The 15433-nt window shown below is 35.2% G+C and overlaps 3 protein-coding genes across 5 annotated transcripts; 1 reads left to right on the forward strand and 2 right to left on the reverse strand.

The window, feature by feature from the left end:
• The first annotated feature begins 319 nt into the window (after positions 1-319).
• On the forward strand, positions 320-3055 carry LOC142553661 (vesicle-associated membrane protein 721-like). The gene is made up of 5 exons (XM_075664087.1): positions 320-689; positions 2009-2150; positions 2248-2368; positions 2503-2565; positions 2641-3055. The coding sequence occupies exons 1-5, from the start codon at positions 500-502 to the stop codon at positions 2785-2787; spliced, it is 663 nt and encodes a 220-aa protein (XP_075520202.1). The 5' UTR covers positions 320-499; the 3' UTR covers positions 2788-3055.
• Positions 3056-8317: 5262 nt separating this feature from the next.
• LOC142554511 (protein SULFUR DEFICIENCY-INDUCED 1-like) lies at positions 8318-11388 on the reverse strand. Of its 2 annotated transcripts, XR_012822204.1 has the most exons (5): positions 11109-11388; positions 10447-10659; positions 10114-10269; positions 9480-10019; positions 8318-9301 (listed from the first exon to the last, which is right to left on the reverse strand). XR_012822204.1 is itself a non-coding variant. In XM_075665180.1 (4 exons), the coding sequence occupies exons 1-4, from the start codon at positions 11223-11225 to the stop codon at positions 9627-9629; spliced, it is 879 nt and encodes a 292-aa protein (XP_075521295.1). In that variant the 5' UTR covers positions 11226-11388; the 3' UTR covers positions 9395-9626. The 2 variants fall into 2 exon arrangements, 1 of the variants encoding a protein (XP_075521295.1); XM_075665180.1 differs by lacking the exon at positions 8318-9301 and having other exon boundaries at positions 9395-10019.
• A 1449-nt stretch (positions 11389-12837) lies between these two features.
• Positions 12838-15433, reverse strand: LOC142553662 (uncharacterized). Of its 2 annotated transcripts, none has more exons than XM_075664088.1 (8): positions 15159-15433; positions 14444-14524; positions 14262-14350; positions 14036-14110; positions 13601-13710; positions 13442-13519; positions 13302-13361; positions 12838-13154 (listed from the first exon to the last, which is right to left on the reverse strand). In XM_075664088.1, the coding sequence occupies exons 1-8, from the start codon at positions 15279-15281 to the stop codon at positions 13048-13050; spliced, it is 723 nt and encodes a 240-aa protein (XP_075520203.1). In that variant the 5' UTR covers positions 15282-15433; the 3' UTR covers positions 12838-13047. The 2 variants fall into 2 exon arrangements, with proteins under 2 accessions (XP_075520203.1, XP_075520204.1); XM_075664089.1 differs by having other exon boundaries at positions 12838-13149; positions 13300-13361.

Consider the following 15433-nt stretch of genomic DNA (forward strand, 5'->3'; position numbering starts at 1 on the left):
AATAAGTTGTTATAATAACTTTTATTGATTAAAAAAATATTTTTCTCTATCTATTAAACTCATCATACCAAATTTTTTCTTCCAAAATACTTTTATAAAAATGATTTTTTAAAATAAAAAAAACATAATAAATTAGAAATTTAAGCATTAATTTTAAATAAAAAATTACTCAAACCTTATTATATTAAAAATATTATTTTATATATAATATTATTTTATATATTTTGAAATAATATTTATTTTTTTATGACTCGAGAATTCAAACATCCTGTGGGAAAGTGTACTTTTATATATTTGATTTGAAGTGCAGGACAGCGACGCTTTCTTCGCACTCTCTCGGATTCCTCTCTCTTTCTAGACTCGACTCTTTGTAGAAGCAAACCCACTTTGAATTTTGATTATCTTCTCTCTCTCTCTCTACAGTTTTCTCGTCTACGTTTCAAACACGAAATTATACCAAGACAAAGAGGGTAGGGCCTAGGGTTTTGCGCGGAGAGAAATGGGGCAGCAGTCGTTGATCTACAGCTTCGTAGCTCGTGGAACGGTGATCCTGGCGGAGTACACCGAGTTCACGGGGAATTTCACCGGTATAGCGGCGCAGTGCCTTCAGAAACTTCCTTCTTCTAACAATAAGTTCACCTACAACTGCGATGGTCACACCTTCAATTATCTCGTTGAGGATGGATTCAGTAAGCTTCCGCGTATCTGATCTGTTTGTTCTTTTATTTGTTTTGTTTTCGAATGTTATTCTTTGGTTTTTAGTTCTCTCTTTGCTTGGGTATTAGGAGTGTTCATGATTCAGGGTGGTTTTCTAATATTCGGTTGTGTATTCACTGTGAGTTAGTAATTAGGAGCTCAAATCTTTGTGGAATTTAATATTGAGATATTTTCTAATTAGTTTCTTACATCGATGCTTTTAAATTTGACTTTTTAATGTTTAAAATTTGTAATTTAGTTTCAGTGGATGTTTTTTTTTTTTTTGAAATTTGTAATTTAGTTTCAGTGGATGTTTTTTTTTTTTTTTTGTTTTTGTTTTTTAAAAAATTGAGTCTATTTACGTATTTACGTACTTAGTTTAGGCAAACAGGTTGCATGAGCAGGAAGGGTCTTCGGTAAGCGAAACAAAATATTCTTGATTTATCTTACCGAATTAATGATCACTTGATTTGATGTTTGGTAAAGAAACTGACTCTTGTTGATTATCTTGATCGGGGATTGGGTGTTTGATGGTTTAGTCATTCAACAGTCACATTGTGTCTAGTCGTGGATTTGTAATGATCATGCATAGTACTTCTTGGTTTAGGACTTTGGGCCTGCACTTTTAGTTCAATCCCTTGCTTGTGACTTTTTTTTACTCTATGCAAACTTTTGTACCTCTTAGGTTAGAATCTTATAACGTTGATTATGAGAGCATTACATCACCGATCTTCTGTTTCACATTTTCGAGTTATGGTGGTATACTGGACCTGTAATCTGGGTGATGTAATGGACCCCTTTTTTTTATATGACAGGTTACATGAACTATAGATTAATGCAATGCTGCCCAATGTTTTAATCCGAAAACATTGTTTGTTGCAGCGAGCCAGTAATGCTGCATGGCACATGCTAATGGACTCCTCCATGTTATATTTTTTTAGCTAATTAAGCAATAATACATGTTTGTTCCTCTTTGATTTTGAGTTTTTTGCTTTCGGGGGACTATAAATCTGACTGTATGTGTGATATAATTGAGAAGATCTTTTTGCACTAGTTTGCAGTTTGCATCAACTTAATGGATGCTTCCGGTGCAATGGTGGAAACTTTTAATTAGTTTGATTTAAGTTTTCATAGAATCAATTTATCCAAGGTTGTTTGGTACCTTTTACTTTTATCAGGAACTCTCATTCATGTGTACCGTCCAATATGTTCGTGGTGTATGCAGCCTAGCTTGTTTGGGCATGCTCTTTACTTTTCTTGTTTATCTTTACTTTGTTTTGTTGAACTAACAGTTCGTGGTTTTGAATAACAGCATATTGTGCTGTGGCTGTTGAATCCATTGGGAGACAGATTCCTATTGCATTTTTAGAGAGATTAAGGGAGGATTTTACCAAGAAATATAGTGGAGGGAAGGCTGCTACAGCTGTGGCCAACAGTCTGAACAGAGAGTTTGGGTATTATTTTTTGTTTACCACTTTACTTCGTCTTTAATTCATTAGATTCATTCTTTTGTCAACCAGTATTTTTTTTAATTCAATGTTCACAACGTAGGCCCAAAATGAAGGAGCAAATGCAGTACTGTGTGGATCATCCAGAGGAGATCAGCAAGCTGGCAAAAGTTAAAGCTCAGGTTTCAGAAGTCAAAGGGGTGATGATGGAGAACATTGAAAAGGTGAAGCATTTTCAACATATCTGATTATTATGTTTTTTTTTCCAGAAAAGTTTTAACTCGTTATCAGATAATCGGAGATTATTCCGGGTCTTGATTAATCGCGTGACTTAACTTGAAGCTTTCCATGTCTGCAGGTTCTTGACCGTGGAGAGAAAATCGAGCTTCTGGTTGATAAAACTGAGAATCTTCGCTCTCAGGTATTTGAAATTGCCATCTGCCATTAATATCATCACTCTCAGGTGTGGAAAATAGTATTCTGATCTGTGTGACAGGCGCAAGACTTTAGATCCCAAGGAACCCAGATGAGGAGAAAGATGTGGCTGCAGAATATGAAGATAAAGCTGATTGTTCTGGGAATTATCATTGCCTTGATCCTCATAATAGTTTTATCGGTTTGCGGTGGATTCAAATGTCACTAGTATGTGTTTCATAAGCTGGTCATGCATGGCCGATGGTGTTGCCTCATAGCTTGTTTCCTACAAAAAATTTTGGTGACCTGTTTTGCCCTTATGGTATTACTTAAATTTCGTCGGACGATGTTGGTATAGTGTGTACTTCAGAATCCTCTGAATATATTACTATTGGTGCCAGTGATGAGATCTCAAAAAAAAAAAAAAAAAGGAAAAGAAAAGAAACGGTGCCTGTGATGGATTGAAATGTTCCGATTTGTTGCTCGGTTAAAATTTACTGCAGATCGTGTGTGGGGCTTGAGAGAGATTAGATTTGAATTGAGGAACCCCTAGAATATTATAGATAATAAAATGTGGCGATCTCTTCCGCACATCTCATTTCCAATATCACAAAGAAAATAAGAGAAGATGAAGATAATGTTGAACGCCATGGTACGCGCGCATGCAATTGGCAAATCTCAATTAGGACAGTGTGGATGATCATTGCACTCCACGTCATGAAATAGAGGAAGAAACATGAGCAAAAATCCATCAATACAGGAAACTAATGAAAAGACACCACTGGTTCAAACTGATGAGATTATAAATCCAAGTACGTAACAAAAGGCTTACGAGGAACCACCAACCCGAGCACATGCTACTGCTAACGCTCCAAGGGCTACTAGTTACCCTCATCCATTGCATATTGCACCAGTTGTTGTAGATCACCGCTCCTCTTCCGTTGGATCGCCTGTCGTGGGCTCTTATTTCTTTTATTTTAATAATATTTTATAATTTATTAATTTTGACATTTATTTTACTTGTATACTTATACAAGTTGCATATATAAAGATTTAAAAAATACTACAATATAATAAATATGAGATTGCACGTATGATGACGATCATGAAGTACATATCTTAGTTACGATTTATTCTAAAAACGGTCATACTCGATTCAGCCTTCTAAAAGAAGGTTAAATATTGCTAAAGATCGAGAATAACATCTATGATGTTGTGAACTACGCTTCATCGGTAGGGCCATAGAGATGTTCAAGCATACAGATGATTGCTCATATGATGAGTTCACCCTCGAACTTTTGAAGTAATTATCATTTATCGAGACAGTTATGGTTGTACACCATTATTCCATACAACTCGAGACAATACTAAAGTTCTACCTGCTAGTGCTATACTTTGACTTGTTTAATGGATCCATCAGTCATAAAGTGGCGAGATTGAGTATAGTGACAACACACATCCAATGCAATGTTGGGGATTCACTGCTCGTCTACGTGTATAGATATCCTATGTGATCTGATGAGTTAATAGTGCATGAAATCTCAGGGTAGAGTATGAAATATATTTTAAGGTAAAGTGGTTCCTGGTTGCATATGCAATGCCACTATGATCACTCAAAGATACATCACATCATTATCAAATTCATGAACAATCTTTGATATACCAATGGTTGTAGATCTGATCAAGATATATGAAATGAAAGGGTTGTACTATACGTTAACCATAATCTACTGGTTGTTGCAAGCATTATAGTGATACCTAGGAAATCATGAGACAATTCTACTATAAGCTCTTACCATGATTTGATGGGTGCCATAAAAACCGAGTTTGACATTCTTATTATCAATGAGTTGATCCATAAAACGAGGGTAATTAAGGTAAGTAAGGATAAACGATAAATGTTATCCTAAATCATAATGAATTGTCAACCCACAGATAAGTTGGGATATTGATTTATTTGTTCCTACTAAGATAGTCAAATTCAAAGAGCGGAATTGACTACTGGAGTTTGATATGATCAAACACCATTTACTTATGAAAGAGTTTATTATTGTATTCCATTGGTTGACTATGGAGAGAAATACCAAAACTGGTAGAAGCAGTTTTGAAAGTACAAATGTCTAATTGGTGTGGAAGGGCTCTAAAATTGGCAATCACCCTGAAAATGTTTAGTAGCTCGAAAATCAAATCACATATCATAATAATGAGCTATTTATAGTCGTCACAACAGTGACATCTGTTAGAGTAGGTTCCTAACAATCCAATTTGTGGCTTGAACTTTATTGACTCTTATGTTACTTTGTTTTAATAATATTTTACGTTTTATACATAATTACATTTACTTGATCTGTATATAAATACAAGTTATATAGATAAATATCTTGAATATACTATGCTACAATGAGGTCGTACATATGATGATGATCATGACACGCATTTAAAAGTTAATTTATATTCTAAACATATTTCTAGTCGATTTAGCAGCCTAAAATAAGGATAAATGTCATTCGAGTTTTATGTATCACACTTCATAGACAGGGATATGAAGATGTGCAATCATACGTAATGAATGCTTATATGATGAGTTCACTGAACAAATATATCATACGCAGGACAATAACTAAAGGAGACTTGAAAATACCGATGACTGATGATAGATTGCTGTTTGATTTCTTAGCTTTTGCCCTTACAACAGCTGCTGAGATTGAAGGGGGAGATGAACCACTGACTTTTAAAGAAACTATCAATGGAAACAACTCTGAAAGATGGTGGAGAGCAATGCAAGATGAATGAGGTCACTTGGAAAGAACCAAACATGAGAATTGGTGGAAAAACCAAGTGGACAAAGAATTGTTGGTTGCAAGTGGGTTTACAAGGTGAAGGAAGCTATTCCAGAAGTTGAGGCTGCAAGGTTTAAAGGCAGGCTAGTGGCAAAAGGATTCACACAACTTGAATGAATAGATTACAATGAAGTGTTCTCCCCAGTGATTCCATTCAGATGCTAATGTCATTGGTAGCCAAAGAAGACATGGAACTAGAACTTGATGTAAAAACGACATTCTTGCATGGTGAGTGTTAGAGTAGATGTCCTGCAAGCCAACGGTTGGCTAGGGAATTTATTGACTCAAGTGAAATAAACAATCTTTATTTTAATATAATTTAACTTTTTATGGTCTTGTTATACTTTATCTGTATACCCATGCAAACAGCATATATAAAGTCCTTGATTATGCTTTAATACAAATGAATCGTAATTCGATGTTGAAACTCATTTGTAAACACCGCATATTCTAAATTCGTCCCTAGTCGATTCAGCCGCCTAAAATAGGGATAAAGGCCGCTTGAGCTCGAGACTAGCATCTGTGATATTGTGTACTGCGTTTCTTAGTAAGGGCATAGAGATGTCCAAACATGCAGATGGGTAGTCATATGATGATTATACCGAACAACCCTCCCTCGGACTTTCCAAGTGGTTATCATTCATCGAGAGGATAATTCTGTGGTTATGATTGTACATCATTAGCCCTTACGACCCGGGACAACACTGAGGCTCTATATGCTAGGGCTGTGCTTTGACTCGTTTACCGGCTCCAGGAGAGTCATCAGGTGGCGAGGTTGGGTACAGTTGCGACACATATAGGAGCCAGTGCATTGTAGTCGGGGATTCACCGCTCACATACGGGTGTGGATATCCTATGTGATCTGATGAAATAATAGTGCAAGGAATCTCTGGCCAGAGTACGAGATGTACGTTGGAGAAAGAGTTCTCCAAATAGTACACGTGATGCCACTATTATAGTTATCACATAGTTATCGAATTAATATGCAACCCTCGATGAATCAATGGTTGCAGATTCAATCGGGATATATGAGATGAAGGGACCGTACTGTACGTTAATCATAATCGACTGGTTCTTGCAGGCACTATCAGTGATACCTAGGGGATCATGGGGCGATGCTACTAGACGCTCTTACCATGATCCGATGGGTGCAATCAGAAATGAGTTCTGACATTCTTGATCAAGGTGTTGATGAAAAGAATGGGGCTAACTAGGGTAAGCCCGAATAAAGGATTATGTCATGAATCACAAAGAGTTGTGAACCCACGGCTAGCTGTATCCCTGAACCATTGAAGGTCACACAAGTACTAGATTATTTTGTCCCCGTTGAGATAATAAATTCAAGGAGTTGAATTTATTGAAAACATTGAGAGAATAAATTCAAGAAGTTGAATTTATATTATGATATAGTAAATTCAAAGAGTTGAATTTATGGTAATTAAATTTTGAGATAATAAATTCAAGGAGTTGAATTTATAAGATAGTAAATTCAAGAAGTTGAATTATGAATTTATAAAATTTGGAGAGAATAAATTCAAGGAGTTGAATTTATAGAATTTGAGAATTTAATTTAATAAACTCAAAAGTTGGGTTTATTAAATATTAAATTATTGGAGGTGATAAATTCAAGAAGTTGAATTTATAATTTAAATATTAAATTCAAATGTTGAATTTAATATTGATTTAATTTATTAAGCTCAAAAGTTGAGTTTATTAAATATTAAATTAAATATATTGGGAGTATGTTTAATGGGCTTGTAGGAATACAAGTCCAACATATTAAATAATTAAAGTTATTAATGGACTTTGATTAATTAATTAAACTAGTTGGACTAGTCCAATTAATCAAGCCCATTAATGTTAATTATGGAATTTAGGTCAAGACTATTGTTTTTAAAGAAATAAAAGAAAATTGACCTAGCCTCCACTAATATTCCATGTGTGATTCACGTGAACAATCTCTCCAATTCCTACAAATATTTAGTTTACTTAATTAATTAATTTAATTAAGTAAATGATGATTAAAGGAAATATTAAGATTTTCTTTATTCTTATAATGATGATTCCTTCGTGAGTTTAATGAAAAAAAAAAAGGAAAATTCTCTCTCAAATTCTCTCAATAAGGTTCGGCCACTCAAAAGGGTTTTAGGGTGGTGCCGGGTTTCAGGGTGTTTTATCTCTGCGCAAAACATCTTCTAATTTTCTAGTGCAAATTAGAAGAGGAACAAATAATCTGGTCGTGGACCTGATTCGGAGATCGAATAAGGAGGCTCGAAGAAAGTTCGTAGGGATTTACAACAAGAGCTACGTCCGCTGATACCGGAGTAGTTGGAGCCAAGTTATTTAATCACCAAAGGTATAATATTCTAACGTCCTATGAATGTTTATGTTAAAATCATACGAGCGCCCAAAGCAAACATATTTTGATTGTCAAAATAAATAAAAAATTTAAAACTTCCGCTGCGTTTGGGCGTGTAGAAAACCGGGATCCAACAGTGAGTTGGAGGAGAAGATTTTTCTGGCACAACCTGTAGGTTTCATTGAAGCAGGAGAGGAAAACAAGGTGTGTGTCTTGAAAAAATCTTTATATGTTTTAAAACATTCCCCATGACAATGGTATCAAAGGTTTGATTCATTTGTGCTCAAGACTGGTTTCATCAGGAATGTATTGGCTAATTGTGCATACGATAACAGAAGTGAAGATGAAATTGGTATCTATTTATTACTTTATGTTGATGACATGTTGGTTGCGTCTGAAAGCAAATCTGATAATGAGTTGGTAAAGGAACTACTAAGAGGTGAGTTTGAAATGAAGGATATGGGGAAGGCAAGTAAGATTCCTGCGGTTCAAATTAAAAGAAATCGAAGTGCTGGTTTGCTTTCTATTTCTCAGGGAAAAGAAATCGAAGTGCTGGTTTGCTTTCTATTTCTCAGGGAAGTTACATCCATAAAGTGTTGAAGAGGTTCATCATGGAAGAATCAAAACCAGTACTAACTCCTTTAGCACAACACTTCAAACTATCACTTGAAGATTCACCAAAAGCAGATGAAGCGACTGCATATATAGAGAGGATTCCTTATGCAAATATTGTGGGTAGCCTAATGTACACTATGGTCTGTATTCGTCTTGATCTAGCTCATGATGTGAGCCTAGTAAGTCTATATATGAGTAGACCAGGAAAGCGTACTTGGGAGGTTATGAGGTGGATTTTTCGATATATCAGAGGAACATTCAATGTAGGACTGGTGTATGAGAGGAATGACGAGAATGCAAGGGCTGTAAATGGTTCTGTAGATGCTGATTTAGATGGGTGTCTTGACTCAAGGAAGTCATTGACATGATATGTGTTTAAGTGTCATAGAAACATAGTAAGTTGGAAGTGCAATCTGCAACATGTGGTGACTTTATCCACAACAGAGACCGAGTTTATTGCCTCGACAGAGGTCATAAAAGAAGTCACTTGGATGAGTGGATGGCTGGAAAGTGGAAACGAAACAGGTGAAATCTTAGGTGTTTTGTGACAACCAAAGTGGAATACATCTAGCTAAGAACCAAGTACACCATGAAAGGACAAAACACATCCATGTCAAACTCTATTTTGTTAGGAACGTAATTGCAAGAGGGGAAGTGTGTGGAAAAAATTGGCACAGAGGAAAATCCGGCAGATATGATGACTAAGGTGCTTCCTGGTCCTAAGTTCAAATACTGTCTGAAGTTGTTACATCTGGTTGCAGGGAAAATGTAGCCAATTCGGTGGCTTAGATTTGCAAGTGTCTTGGGCAGTTAGAGTAGTTTGGATAGATACAATGTAGATACAATTAGTAGTTAAAACAAATTGTCTTGTTTAAATAGGCATGAATCGAGAATAGCATAACGTTTTGTATACACAGATAATATACATTCTGCTCTCTGAATAATAATTCTGTCAAGTTTTCTCCTTTGAATTCTTTTGTATTGTTGCTGTGATTTTTCAATCTTTCAGTCTTGTGTTCTTAAACATCACAGTAGGAATCGATATTCGACTATCAGAAGTCCTATGGAATAAGCATTTCTCCAAATTTAAGTCCCCAAACTCAATACAATATATACACACACCTTAACTTCATTTGGACCACTATTATTCAACATAATCTACATTATATTCAATGATTCTTTAATCTCCCAACCTCTATCTATCCACTTACAAAGTACACAAATTTTTCAACGAAATCAACAACATAGATGATCTCAAAACTGAGAAATCTCTTCAAAAATGGGCAGCCTCCTTGATCTAGTCGGCGCCCATTCGTTCATCATTCGTTCGAGGGCCTCGACGAAATCGTCTTCGAAATTCAATTCAGGTGAACTTGACAATGAAGGAAGAGAAGGCTGCATGGATTCCAGTTCATGCAGTAATTCTACGGCTCTATTTCTTGATTTGAAATCATCGGATCCTGGAAGTCTGCACTGCAACACCTCTTGAAGGAATAAGTAGGCTTCTTCATATCGGGCCTGTTTGATGAGGCAATAGCCTAAGTTTAAGGCCTTGTTGGTGTCCGGGTCTATCATTTGGGCCTTGCGGTACACAACCTCCGCTGCCATGTAATTGGGCTTTTTCATGTAGGCCCATCCAAGATTTCCCTGTCACAATTACATATCAATAATAAATATATTAATTTTTTATTTTTTATTTTTTAAAAAAAGATTAGCATATATATATGTATATATATTTTACCAGCAGTCTTGATGTTTCCTGTCTGATAGAAACCTGAATCTTCTTGCCATGAGAACGAGCACTTTTTGTGGGCTTCCCATTGAAAGCCTCACCTAAGTATATTGATTTCAGTTTGCGCTTTAGCAACACTATTTGTTCATCATATTTCCCACATTTCTGAAAATCAATACACAAATCATATACATTTATAACCACAAATTATATATCCGATACCCCGGAAAAGAAAGAATCTAGCTAGCTAGTTAAATATCATGATGACAAGTGTCTTCCAAATCATGAGATGCAAATTTAACAGAAAACAAAGGAAGCCATTCATTGTATATACATGTATACCTTGTACAAGTCGATGAGCACGTTGTCGAGTGATTCTTGGGCATTTTGGGGGCAGAATCCTCGAAAAGATTTGATGGCTTCGATAGCTTGTTCACTTCTGTCGAGCTGTTTCAAAACCACAGCCATGTCTTTGAGCGCACTGCACACTCTATCCCCACAATTTATGGCTTTCCAAAACCACACCACCGCTGCCTCCGGATCTCTGTCAACTAGCTGCATGCATAAACCCACGATTACATCACGCTAGCTAGCCTTCAACAAAGTGTAAATTATCAGACATGGGACAATTATTCACTTTTCTGGAAGTATCTGCTAGGATTACTTCCAACCATACACAACTAATAATTTAATATTATATGTATTTAATTTGCATACATATATAAAAAAAAAGAAAAAAAAGAAAAGAAAAGAAAACCATCTTGACACTAAGCAACAGTATTTACTGAGGAGATCGGGTCACAATTAATAACCAACCTGAGCAGTAAACTAAACAAAAACGAAAACAAAGATGTTTCTTGAAAACAACCAAGTCAGCTGAAAAAAATATGTAAAATCACTGAAAGAAACGCTATTGTTTAAAGAAATCATAACCAAGTACTGTTTGAGCATAGATTAATCAACTTGCGGACATTTATATTTCAGTAAATGGAAACTTAACAGACCTGAGCATGTTTGGCTCGGACATAAGGGCCATCACCAGAAGGAACCTTGTACACAACATGAAACAGATCCTTCTCTAATTTCTCCTGTAAATTGTTCTTCGTGTCACCACTTTCCATTTATTTTTTCAATTTTTTTTTTCTGAGTTCTGAATCTGCTGGTGCCAAGAATCTTACCGCAGGTAGATGCAGATGGAGAAAATTGTTTCGTGTCCGTTCTATATAAATGTACGGCGCGAACCAATTATTACGAAAATATAAATGAACATGGACGACGGGTTGTCTAAGTTCAGTCTATTGAACCTATTTTAACAATAATAATATATATAGATAACTTGGAAGCATGAATATCTTCTTGTTGAAACAAATGTATTTTCACTGAAGTAAAAACTTGCGTGAGATTGTCTCACGGGTCGTATTTTGTGAGACATATATCTTATTTGAGTTATTCCATAAAAAAATATTACTTTTTATGCTAAGAATATTATTTTTTATTGTAAATATCGGTAGGGTTAACTCATCTCACTGATAAAAATTTGTGAGATCGTCTCACAAGAGACCTGTTTTTTACTTTCTCGACTCACTTCAACCAAACTAATTGTTTTCATGATCACAATAGGTATTTATTAAGTTTTTAATATTTTAAAATAATTTTGGCCAAAGAAACACGTTTACCTAGCTAGTTTCTTTTTTTTTTTGCCTAAAAAAAAAGGAAACGAAATTTGCATTTTAATTACAAATTTTTAAAATATCACTTAAGGAAGTTCACCGGCTAATGCAATGAATATACATATTAGTTAGTCTACCTTTCTCTTTCAAAAAATTTTTTTTTACCTTTAAAATTTGTAATTTTTATTAATGATATCGTTCATTACAAGATTAACCAGTCAAAAAAGAAAAATATCAAGCTCCCAATCAAATGGTGCGGGGAATAACAAGCTTTTTGTTAAATAAAATATACTTAAAAGAGAGATTAATAAAGATTGTTCAAACTAGCTAATGATAATAATCTTTAATTTTCTAATTCAATTTAAATTTCCATCTAATATATAATTTTTTAGTAATAAATTTAAAGCATTAGAAATCAAGATTTATCCACTAATTTATACACAACAACGTGTGCATACAATATATAAGCAAATAGTCGCATTCAAAGATTCGACATCAAACGGTTGAACCTGGACTTGAACCCTGGCAAATACATATTTTATCCTCATAATCGTTAACATTTTCTACAAAATTTTGTTCTCATGCGAAATACGAATCTAGACGTGATTATTGAATTTATTCGTGGGGTGTTAAATTAATAGTACCCGCCTAGCAGAGGCGAATGGATAAAGGGCAGAGAAAGAACAGAAAATAATAATAATTTCAACAAAGAAAATTATATTTTAAAAGTGAGAAATCAAACTATTGTTGATATCTGATTAAAAATTCGATCCACAGATATTCAAGAATTTCAACGACAAAACGAGAACTCGTTTATGATTTTGTTCAAGGCACACAACTCTTGGTTGAGAAAAATCATTCACGAATGCTAAAATTGAAATTCAATGGCGAGTCTGTTTCGAGCCTTAAAAATCAAGAAACAGATAAATTAATTATTCACAAGTATTTTCTTTTAAAGATTTAAAAGTAATATAAAATGAAAGAATATTTTCCTAGAATTACAATAAATGGTCTAAAAAGAGATATCTAGGGGGAAAAAGGCTTAACCCAAGAAAGCAAACACTTGCTAAAAATGGTTGATTCTGGCTCATTATAACACACATTGTCTAAACAAAGCTTGCTCACATACATAAACAAACATTTATCTCAGCTGCTGACATTTTTATGCAAAGAAGCCACACTTTTATGAAATGCAAAACAAGCTTTCAACATAGCACCAACTGAAGCCAAACCAAGCATTTGTCTTGAGCAAAACAGAAAACCAACATTCCAACTATGCTTGGTTGCCACCACCCCTTGGGCGGCCATCCATTCTGCCACGGCCCCGGCCATAGCTTCGTCCACCAACTCCACCTCTTCCTCTTCCATATCCACCACCACCTGTCGGAAAAAGGGTAAAATTACATATAAGAGAATCTGAAGAGCATTTGACCAACAAAAGTACAGACAAACAGGAAGAATGAAAAAACTATTAGTTTTCAGAACATCGTCACCATTTTGAAGTCAAGAAAGGAAAAATATACTGACCTTGATAACCCCAACCACCACGTCCACCACCTCGACCCCAGTTAGAATATCCGTCATTATCTGTAAAAAAGAATGTGCAGTATATGCATGATGAATACTGACAATTGGGTTGCTCAAATCATAAGACATGAAAGAAATACCTTGGTAGTTGGTGTATCCACCTCTGTTCCAACCACGGCCCCTCCCCCTACCACGACCTCTTCCTCGTTCATAAGTATCTAAACATAAAAAAGCACCAAACTAATGCTTTGAGATGTCAACGATATATCGAACAGGTCAAATTGCAGTTACTTTTCTACCTCTGTTACTCATGTTGTACACTATGTGCGCTTGTTGTCTTGGTGGTTGTTGCTGTGGCTGATAACTGTTCCACTGTCTAGATTGATCCACATGAGATGGAGCTTGATACCTAAATAAAAAACAATCTAGAGAAGGTTACTTTTGCATCAAGGAATAAACATCTGCAGAAAGTATTCAGATGCTAGCACCCCCCGCCAATGAGAAAATATACTTATTTATTCATGCTTACAAATCAAAATAGCTGCCGAAATGATAAAAGAGTGAAAAGCACAAAATAATGCTTGCACGTTAACATAGCGAAGAGAAAAACAACAGGTCGCTAAAAAAATAAATTACCAACTTTTTTGCATCATATAGAAATATTGCCATATTATTGCGCATGCCTTTCTACCATGATAGATGTTTTACTAAGACATACGGAGCAGAACAATTACCCAGGAGAATTCTTGTTAAGCTCCTTCAAAGACAGAGTGATTGAAATCATGGAGACATGGCGGGTCTGCTCCACACTGTACTAGACATTAAATCAAATTAGAGACTCAGAAGCCCACTCTATACATGGACAATGGTATAAGATGTATCGACTAGAACATAATAACAGGTGAGTGTATGATAGCAAAGGACAATCATAGGGTGAATCCGGGAATAGGAGAAACTAACATCTGAAGGCCCTCTTCAATGGGTTCGAAAGTGTCAGTTATGCTCACTGAACTGATGGCAGTGTCCTGGTGTATTCGAGGAATCCTTCTCTATTTCCAAAGATATGCAATAAATTTTTAACATTGCATTGAAAAGAAAAGGGAGAAAAGAAAGCAGCATGAAAACATTATCGGCATAGCAACCTTAATGATCTCTGCAATAGCTACTGTCTTGCTAATAGCTTGACCCATTGCTTTCAAGACGATCTCTTTCACTCGCCTCTCCTGAGAAATAGATTAAAAATAGAATCACATTAGCAGTACCATTTCAGGAAATTGCAGGAAATTCTAGAGGTTCAAAGCAGTCAGAGTTAAACTTGGCATATAAAGAGTAACTATTGTTTTTTCCCATTGCAATCAAATGATTTACAAAGGCATACACCCTGTCCTCTATCCACATAATGTAAGGCTGTGCTTTGATTTTTGTCTTCCAGAAACATTTTCCATTTTTAAAAGGGAAAAAAAACTCTAATATCTAGTTTTCACCGCTTTCCCAAAACCTTAATCTAACATCTCCTAATATAATCATTACTTCTAATTATTTTAATCTTTATCATAATACAATGTCATATCTATCTACTAATATGTGTATGCGTTCTAAATAAATAAAATACATGTGAAACATGTTAATCCAAATATCCAATTACATATGACCTTCCTCTCCCCCAAAAGGGAATAGCACATAATAATCCGCTTGGGACCAATGCAGCTGCCCGAAAATGAAACAGATGCATCCAAACAGATCGGAAGAAACAAAATGTTAAAACAAAAACAGATTTTTCTAAAATAATACCGTAAAAATAACAATTTTTTCCAAAAAACTAAACAAGAAGAAATCAAAGAACAGAAAACCAAGTACCTGAAGAAGGGTTGTGGCATAGGTGATATAGTTACGAACCAAACCCTGGGAAGTGATTCGGATCTCATTCTCGTTAACAGGAGATTCAGGCTTCGGCTTCTCCACCTTGTGGTACCGATCCATTGCAGATTTGGTGGAAATGGAAACCCTGGATGTATGGAGAATTTATCACTATTTTATTAAGATTTTTAATTTATTTTTTTAATATATAGATATAGATTTTGTGTGTATGAAGCAAGTTTTGGGAGAGTGGAGAACCACAGAAGTGAACGGTG

This window comes from Primulina tabacum, chromosome 8, assembly GCF_025594145.1.
Source record: "Primulina tabacum isolate GXHZ01 chromosome 8, ASM2559414v2, whole genome shotgun sequence".
In the NCBI taxonomy this organism is placed as follows: Eukaryota; Viridiplantae; Streptophyta; class Magnoliopsida; order Lamiales; family Gesneriaceae; genus Primulina; species Primulina tabacum.